We start from the raw sequence: 9,677 nt of genomic DNA, 5'->3' as shown, positions 1-9,677 counted from the left end.
CACTACTGATAATAACTGATATAGACTATAAACCTTAGTATACCTATATATATAGTCTTGCTCATGTCATACATAAACTGTCCCGCGCGATGACCAATCAACTTTAAGCTTCTCTGGACATGATATGACGTGGCGAATAGTGATTGGTTCGTCGGTCTTACATATGCTACGTTATCTATGGGCACACTCAGTCATGCATATCCTATCTAGATAATCGTGTATCTAGTCATCACTCTGACTCATGTTCATTATATACGAAAGTTTTTTAATGAAAAATTGAAAAACATAATCTAATGCTGGTCTGATATTTGATAGCTATACATTTAACATACGTGTATACATAAGCTTGAAAGCTATGTATATAATTAGTCGTATACAAAATATTATCGGCAAGAAATAACATAAACTAAATTTTAAAAAATAAAAATTCCTAATGTTTTAAAATCTCTAAACATTTAAAATATCTCTGAAAATTTAAACTGTAACAAAGACAAAGTTTAGGGGAATAGTTAGATAAATTGAAAGTTGAAATAATTATACATTTCAAAAACTTCAATTTTATTATTTTTTTCTTTCATCTACATATTTATGAGCAAGATTATAATCTAAGAAGAGATAAGATAAAAGTTCACTATTGCTATAACTCATTTTGTCAGTCTCATTCTTTACAAATAATAAAGCTTATAATTTATAACGCATTTTAAAGCTCATCAATATAATTTTTTTATATAATTTTTATATAATATAAATACATTTTATTAACATAAATTAATTAATCTGTGTATTTAATATATAATATATTATAGATATTATTTTTATAATATCTACATAATCTATATTTTTAATATAAAACAATATTTTATTATTAGAGAAAATTATAAATGATTTTTGCTTGGAATAGCAACAACAGATATAATAGACATTGTTCTGAATCCTTTGAGTATTATTTGCAATCTATTAGAATCTAAAATTATAAATATAATAAAAATGTTAGTTTATAACTTTTCTCTATAGAAACAACAGTAGTTATACTAAGCTCTATTAATATTCTTGATTCCATTTTGATCTTAAAAAGATACGTTAGAAAATACTACGTTAATTATACTATACTTTATCTTAATTGAATAAAGATATTTCTAAAAAATAAGAATATATATAAATCATTTTTTAAATATACAAATACATAATCTTTTCGAAATAAGTAACAAAAATAATATCGCGATAATAAGTAAAATATATATACAATTATTAATAATAATAAGCTAGTAATTAAATAATGCAGATACAATATAATGGCCATATATGTCTATCAATTGTTTCCATTTTACATCATGATTTGAATAAATAATGTTAAGACGAGATTATTGTTATCTCGCATACATATAATGATAATAATGTTCGAAACCGCAGAGCTGCGATTTTTTGTCCATCAGAGAGTATTCTATTGTATATAAGTGTATATAATCAATAATTAATATACATATATCATTAATTAATTTTTCATATATCATAAAATCTGTGAATAAAATATTGTGAACACATTTTATATAGTTAAAGTGGACATTCAACTATATATAATATATAGGAAAATTTTATTTTAAATTAGCACCTTATTTTCCGGTATTCTTAACGTGTATATTAGCTACTTATTATAAGATTAATTGAATAATTGTGATAATATATATGAGTGTAACGTGTAACAATCAGATTAGAATTGTGTCGAGTTTAGATTTTCCGCTCACCCTGTGTAAATCCCTCGGGATTTCATTACTATTATTGATCTCAACAAAAAAGTAGATTATCCACGAGACAATTAGTTTTTTCATCGGAAGATTTAGTCGTTATTATACTTCGATATTATGAGCGACATAGCGGAATATAAAATAATTATAGTGTTTTTAATTGTTATTTGTATTGGTGATGATATTCATTATAGCTGCAAATCGTAATGTTGAAAAAGACAAAATATAACAGTATCGCATAGAGTTAGAAAGTCGTCTTGACCGTATTAATTATGTTTGTATTAATTACCACAAGTTTGTCGTATCTGATTATCTAAAATTTTCTTTCTCGATTAACCCGTGTTATCATATCGTAACTTATAAATATCTCTCTCTCTCTCTCTATATATATATATATTATAATATATCGATTGTGTGTAATAGTAATAGTCATAACAAATGTCCACGAAGGTATAATTCGTGTTAATATAAAAAATTCAAGTGAAAATGAGTATACAATGTACATAAAACGAGTACACGCTTGCATTCACATTTTTCTAGATCTATAATCTGAGTGCTAATAGGTTTTGATATTTGGCACGCTTTGTTTTTACAGAACTAGCTCATATTTATATAAATAATGCTGAGAATGATTTTGATTAGAGAGAAAATATTGATATCTAATAATCTAATTGAATACATTTTGATTCTACGGCCGTTTTTAAACTTGATCCGATATTCAATTAAATTAACAAAAAATACACAATTAATCTAACATCATATACTAATATATACATTTTTTTACTAAATAATATTTAAACCAAACAACGAAATAATATCATATTGAGTAGAAAGTATTGAATTAACGCCACTTCAAAATGGTCTAACTATCGTCTTGCCTATTAAATCAAATCTTGCCAATTAATATCATATGTTTTTATTAATAATTTTATGCGGCTATCAAAAAAGAATTTTTGCACTATGTGCTAGCATTCGTAATCGTGTCGATATATAAACATTTTTTCGTTTTTTTTTTTTTAAGGGCCCCGTTTTGAAAAATGTTGCATTTTGAACGAAGAAATCGCGCGCTATTCTATTCTAGGCAGTCGTTTTCCTCCGCTTATTAATTACAGGTAGAATCGCTCTTCCCGTTCGCAGCCTGAAATCGTCACAGATTTTCATTGACATCCCTCCAAATTCATATAAAGAAATCACGCTATATATCAGAGGCAAATAAATTACCGCGCGAGTTAAAACATTATTTGGTGCTTTGCAGACGATGTATTCATTATTGCATACTATGACATATCGAGTGTATCGTCCCCCCTCCCCTTCTCCCATTACATATATAATGATATTAAAAAATTATATATTTATTCTAATTTTATGTATCATTCGATTTTTTTTTTTTTTTTTTTTTGCTGATCTTACGTGGGTCAGTGACATTATGCAACTTCTGTATATATGTATTTCGCTTTTGGAAAATAAATCTAATACACACGAAAAAATTTTATTATTCACTGTAAACTGCGTTGTGAAATTTTATAACGTAATATAAAATTATATTATCGAAAATGGACAGATATTGAAGAATCGTTTAATTACGCGGATTCCATCTGCCTCGAATATCCGTGAGATCACCTGAACCTTGAACTCGTGTCAAGTTCGTCCCCGACAGACATCAGGACGAGTTTTTCGTATCGAAATACGAATTGGAGGATACGCGTGGCATCGATCTTGATGCTACCTTCAAGTTCGCCTGACTACCATAGAAGGAGGTGAAGGCCGTGTCCGAGCTAACGCTTAGGGGTAGGCTCGTTGCATCCATTGTCTCCCTCTCACTACCGAGGGTTGATGCTCTGATATCGAGGGTGCCGCTCACCCCGGACATTCCAGAGCTCGTAGCCATCTCCACCTCTCCGACATCGGGATGGGACATGTGTCTTAAATTATTTTGAATTATCAGAATATTTTTAAAATATCTAAAAACTGATTCACACTTTAATGCGCGCTCGATCATTTACTTCGCGGAGATATCGATAATTAATTCATATGATATTTAACGCAAACCTTACCTGTAATCTGGTATAGGCGGTTCGATATGCTGCCTTCGCGAATTCGATGATATCGGTGTTCTCTTTATTGCGTATATGTATATGCCGGTCATCGTGAGTGTGTACGAAACAAAGTACAATGCGTGAAACTAGAACAATCGATGAGAAAAATGTCAATATTTATATAAAATGTCAATTGTGGATTATCCGCATTCGACTTTTTTTTTCTTTTTTAGTAACGATACACGCAATGCAAATCGATGGCCTACCTTGTAGTGGTGATTAAGCATTCCAGCTAATATATTAAAGGAATCCGAAGTGAGTAGCGCCAGTTGCAATGCGGTAGCACCAGACTCAAACAATATTACTGGCACTAGAGAGAAGAACATGAATTGCGTGATGCAATAGAGAATCAGGATCGTTATTACTGGTGCGTTGTCCCATTCGAACGCTTCGATTTGAAATCTCTCGAGCACGACACTGTATCGAAACGATCGAGGGAAAGAAATAATGCTTATTCGAGGCATTCTTATTGCGGAGCTGACAATTTCAATTATGACGTACTCACGTTTGCATGCAACTCAATATTGTGCCGAAGAAACCGATCATGCCCAAGTATTCAATAATATCGACTGTTTTAACGGCCAGCTCTTGCAGAACCGTCGTCACCGAAAACAATACCGCGCCGCCGAGACAAAGCATATCGCCGACGAGTTGATTCTTTCCTGGTACAATAAATAATAATAATGACAATAACAATTTTATTAAATTTACAATAAAATTATAATTATACAGAAAAGAGCAGAGTGTAAATAAAAGACCGCAACGCGTCAAGAAAGACGAAGCGTTAGCGATAACGATAAAGAAATAATAATTTATCGTTGCCTTTCTTCTATCGTGTAGTATCCATCTATTTGCGTTTCATGATCGTTAGTAATTACCAGTAGCCGTAGGATCGTTATTGTCATCTATACCGGCCCAAACCAGGCATCCGACGCCCATCAAACAAACGGACACACCAACGATGTGTACCATTCTGTATCTGACACCCAACACTAGAAACGAGAGTACCAAGGCAACCGGTATCGCCACGCAGTCAAGAAGCTAAAAATATATTTTATTGTTTTTTATTATTGTAATTCGTATATTAGTAATTTTCATAATAATATTTATAGTATATCGTGTATATAAAAATGTCCAATATACGAGCCGTTTATTTTGAAAGTGGCCTAAGTCCATTTATACTTAAATTGAAATATTTAAGGGTTTGTGTTTCAATGCAATTAAAAATATACATACAGGATACTAATGAGTCATACCGCTTAAGTGTATCTAAAGGCGTTAAATTTATAGTTCCTATTAAAATAATGGCAATTATTAAGTGAATAATATGCATTTTCTTACCAAGAATGGAGTTAGGCCACTTTCAAAATTAACAACCAGATTCGTTATAAAATTTGAAGGAGCCCAAGTCCATTCGACATAATTTAAGATGTTTCAAATTGAAAAAAAAAAAAAATACTCAATTTATTTTACATATCTTTACAACACTTGAAAAACATAATTTATGCGATTCAAAACATTTTTTAACTACATAACGTACAAAATTACAAACATAAATTACAACGTACAAACATAAATTACAAAACAATTTACTACTCATTTACTACATTTTGTGTGTGTGAAAGGGATTTGAAGAAATCATGATGTTCCGGTGGTATATATCGTAATAGGTCAATTATGTCCTTGAATTTTGCTGTTGTAATTTGTCTGATATTTTTATACAGTGGTGTCAATACAATATTTTCGAACTTTCTTGGTCTACCCCGACGTGGTAATAAATTCAGGACTTAAAAATTTTCATTCTCATTCATTGATGTCTTATAAAAAATTTTATTACGGTTCATTTCTGACAAAACGCATCCAACATATTTTTAACCAGTTTATTGATCTCCGTTAGAATTCTTTACCCTTTTAAAAATTGCGTCTTCTAATAATTTTGTTGATACAAAATCTTCTTGTCTCATTTCATTTACAATAAAGTTATTACCTTTCCGACACTTTTTGATAATATTGTAATAATCTTGGGGGAGAAACAGTAAATTATTTTTTTTTAATGACATTTCTATCACGCCAAAATCTCTATCATTTGGTAAAAACGAATGTCCTGATATTAAAAATTTGTGATTTCTAAAATTTAATATTAAATTTCAAGTTTTATATTTAATTTGTTTAACTGCATTAATTAAACGTACTTATTATTCAGCTAAAGCAATTGTCCAAAAACTGAGGTTAACTTGTTAAATACTAATTAATTAAAATTACCTTCATCAAGTTTCCAATGCGTTTGATTAAGAATGAATGGCTCGGACAACGAGAGCATTACACGTATTAGGTCGAAGACCAAGCGTCCTCCTTTTCATTATACATATAGCCGCGCAGTTACAATACCTGTACGCCATTCGCAGCTGACGCGATACGCTCATCAGATAAAACACGAGTGCAAACTACATATATACAGGGTTGGAAAAGTTACTTTATAAAAGTAACTCGTTACCGTTACCGTTATTTTTTCTAAAAAGTAACTCGTTACCGTTACTCGTTACTAATTTTAAAAAGTAACTCGTTACCGTTACAGTTACTAAAAAGTAACGAGTCGTTACAATTTCCGTTACTTTTTTACAATACAAACTAATAAATTATTTTGCATAAGAAAAACTTTTAAAAAATTGTAAGCAAGATTTCATTCAAGGTTTATTACAAAATAAATGATTAAATTTTATCGAAATTCTTTATTAATTTTTAATAAAATTTGTTGTTGCTCCATAGTATCATCATTTAAATGCCCTCTTTGTGGTGTTAATACAGAGCCACCGATGCTAAACATTCTTTCTACAGATGCACTGCTTGGTAGAGCTGTATTATATTTAATAAAAAGTTTTTTAAGTTTTGGATAGTCGTTTAACATTTCTATATTACAATTATTTGATTTTAAAAACCGTTGCAATTCTTCTTGTTCAGATTCATTTTGCACCGTTTTTTTGCTCAAAAATGAAAAAATCATCGCGATCGTCAGATTTTCCAGCTTTTGAAGAATTTTCAGTTGATCGGATTCCCAATAAATCCTCCAAGTAATTTTCAGCACGTTTTCTTTTTTCTCCGGTTAACCAGTTTAACTTAAATTTTGGATGTAAACATGCCGCTATTATTAATTCTTTTGTTTCAAATATTGTAAGAAATTTAAAATCAAATATAGTAAATTAAGCGACATTGTTTGTTTTATTGAAATTAATACTTTTGAATCAATAGTTTAAAATAAAATAATATTTTTCAATTAAATCCTTATTTAAAATTAAATAACATATGTATTAATCAAATTAATAAGTTACCTTTTATTTAAACCTTGCTGAATAGCTTCAACTAATGAATGGCAATCTATAAGGTCAGATTTATTGAGATTTTCTAATTTTTGTTGCAAGGTACTTAGAACTGGTAGTAAATGAGATTACAACATAATAAGAATGCTAATTGGTCGATTTGCTTACGGCTTTACGGTTAAGATAAAAATTTTATCACGCACAATAGCAAGAATAATATCTTAAATAAATCAAAAAATTTGAAAAAAGTAACGATAAAAGTAACTGTTAAATTCGTTACTCGTTACCGAAAAATGTAACGAAGTTACTTTTTCCGTTACAAATAAAATTTGTAACGCCATTACCGTTACACTTACCGAAAAAAAGTAACTGTAACGGTAACGGCGTTACAAGTAACGCGTTACTTCCCAACCCTGCATATATAGACGGACAAAGTTATATGCGCGAATAGGAAACGGTGTATTAAACGACGAAAGTCACGTCGATGAAGCTTCATTTTTAAACACACGTGAAAATAATCGCGAAATTAATAAATTTTCATGGATCATTCAATAATGTAAAAATATAGTAATATAAAAATTGTAGATGTAATAAACATAAAAGAATGTACATACGGATGAACATACTTACAGATAATTAAATATGAAAAGGAGCGCTATTTACAATTAAAAAATATTAGATTATTCGAATTAATAATCTATTATAAAATTTTTATAAAAAATAAAAGAGAGAGAAACATAATTATCATATTTGAATCTGTATTGCTTTACCATGCTCCTGATGAAATATCTGGGATGATATTTACATACTTTTACAGATATGTAAATCTGGCATTTACGTACATGTATGCTGGCGAGGCTGGTAAATTGATGCGACGATGTAATAAGCGTGCATGCTTCAACGTCGATCAGTGCTAACAGCAAGTATCTCCAACCACGGGCTCTTATGACGGAAATTAGGCCGTTCCCCACACCTCGGCAGGACATCCACGTCGTATAAACTAAGCACATCATCACGTAATGTGGAAGATTTTGCCCTGTTTCGCAAAAACGATAATAATCGGATTTTTGAGTAAAGATAGATATCACTTTCAACGAATACAAATTTTCACGCAGAAACTTAATTAATTTTTACACAATTAAATAAATTACCTGTTGGAAGCGAAAGCTTGTACGAGGCGGTGTTTATATGATGATTTACGAGCGTCATGAAGCATAGCACCAGCGAGAGAAACTGCCCCATTATTATCGCCCTCCATACTGCCCTGTTTCGTGTTATATTGCATTAACAAATGGTTATATTGTTTATCTCGAAGCAATGTGTGTGCGTATATTGTGTGTATATGTATCATGAATTATATATAAAATTCTATTTTTATAATTGCAAATTTAAATAGACTTTGAGAAAAAAAAGTTGATAATTATATTAGATTTTAATATAAAAAATTTATCTTTAAAAATTTATATATTCTAGCATAAGAAATCTAGTGGAGGAATATTTCATATGAGAAAAGCATGCGATTAATTTTTTTAATGAAAATTATTCACTTTTTATTAAATATCTCATCGCGCGTATTATTTCAAGTAGTAATATCCATGAACGGTCAGACCAAATCGCATTTTCGAGCCACAACCATGGCGGCAAAGCATACAAGTCGTACAAAAATAAACAAATTATTTTACATAAGTTATTATTACATTAATGAAGAATATTTGCAAATTTCTAAATTAATCGAAAAATAAAAAAGATTATTCGGATAAAAAGCTAGGGGGAGGGTTTACGAATTTTACACACGTAAAACTACACTAACACTAATATAACAGTAACATAATGCGAATTTCCATGCTCGTATTGTCACGTATCGATTCGTTATCAATCGTTATCATGCTTCTCTCACGCCATTCAAAGATATTTACAATCAAAACTATTATTACTGCATTTTCACCGCAATTACACATCGTTATACCGATCACGAGGAACCGCGTGACGAAACGTAGTTAAACACCCGCAGTTTTCATGCCCCCGGGTCGTTCGTTCCCTCCCGCCCGATCTCACCGTTTCTACGAAATGATACAGGGCGGAAAACACACACGATAGCTCCTGCGAGCGTTTACCCCGCGGTTACTCACGTACCATCGGCCTAGCTCGGATATGTAATTTTCAATTTTGTCGCACAACCCATTCCTGGCCTGCATCGCTGGATTTTGAACGCCGCGACGATCGCCCACCGATCCACCCATGCCATGGTGCATTTTTCACCCTGGAAGCTCCTCGCCGGTGAGCGGCTGCTGGACCGAGGCGCTTGCGCGACCTCCTTTCGCCCTCGGCGCGAAGGGACACGCCGTTACTCTTGTTGCTCTTCTCTCTTTCTCTCTCTCTCTCTCATTTCCCTCGGATACGTATCGTCGGTGTAATGTGACGTGGAGTCGCCGTCGTGACGTCGGAACGCGCAAAACGCGGCCTTGGAATTATTGCAAATCGATTATATCGATCGTTTAAAACTAGTTTTTTTATGTAGAAACCTT

General features: G+C 31.4%; 1 protein-coding gene across 1 annotated transcript; it reads right to left on the bottom strand.

Annotated features, from left to right (window-relative positions):
- Positions 1 to 2,569: 2,569 nt before the first annotated feature.
- Positions 2,570 to 9,458, bottom strand: LOC138937221 (solute carrier family 35 member F2). Its single transcript, XM_070303250.1, has 8 exons — positions 9,286 to 9,458; positions 8,304 to 8,416; positions 7,995 to 8,188; positions 4,717 to 4,879; positions 4,344 to 4,500; positions 4,045 to 4,255; positions 3,797 to 3,924; positions 2,570 to 3,664 (listed from the first exon to the last, which is right to left on the bottom strand). Exons 1-8 carry the CDS (start codon positions 9,402 to 9,404, stop codon positions 3,403 to 3,405), a joined length of 1,347 nt encoding a protein of 448 aa, XP_070159351.1. The 5' UTR covers positions 9,405 to 9,458; the 3' UTR covers positions 2,570 to 3,402.
- Between the last annotated feature and the right edge of the window lie 219 nt (positions 9,459 to 9,677).

Source organism: Polyergus mexicanus, unplaced genomic scaffold (assembly GCF_030449975.1).
Source record: "Polyergus mexicanus isolate NDT 795.1 unplaced genomic scaffold, iyPolMexi1.0 SCAF_10, whole genome shotgun sequence".
NCBI classification, from domain to species: domain Eukaryota; kingdom Metazoa; phylum Arthropoda; class Insecta; order Hymenoptera; family Formicidae; genus Polyergus; species Polyergus mexicanus.
Note: the sequence above shows the minus strand (reverse complement) of the source record. Positions and strands in the feature narration are given on the sequence as shown.

What these genes read in the sequence shown, in the direction of transcription:
- LOC138937221 (XM_070303250.1), bottom strand. Translation starts at nt 9,404, where the DNA reads ATGCACCATGGCATGGGTGGATCGGTGGGCGATCGTCGCGGCGTTCAA. An exon ending in ATATCCGAGCTAGGCCGATG is followed by an intron (nt 8,417 to 9,285) that starts GTACGTGAGTAA and finishes AACACGAAACAG; the next exon opens with GGCAGTATGGAGGGCGATAA. An exon ending in CCGCCTATACCAGATTACAG is followed by an intron (nt 3,665 to 3,796) that starts GTAAGGTTTGCG and finishes AAATAATTTAAG; the next exon opens with ACACATGTCCCATCCCGATG.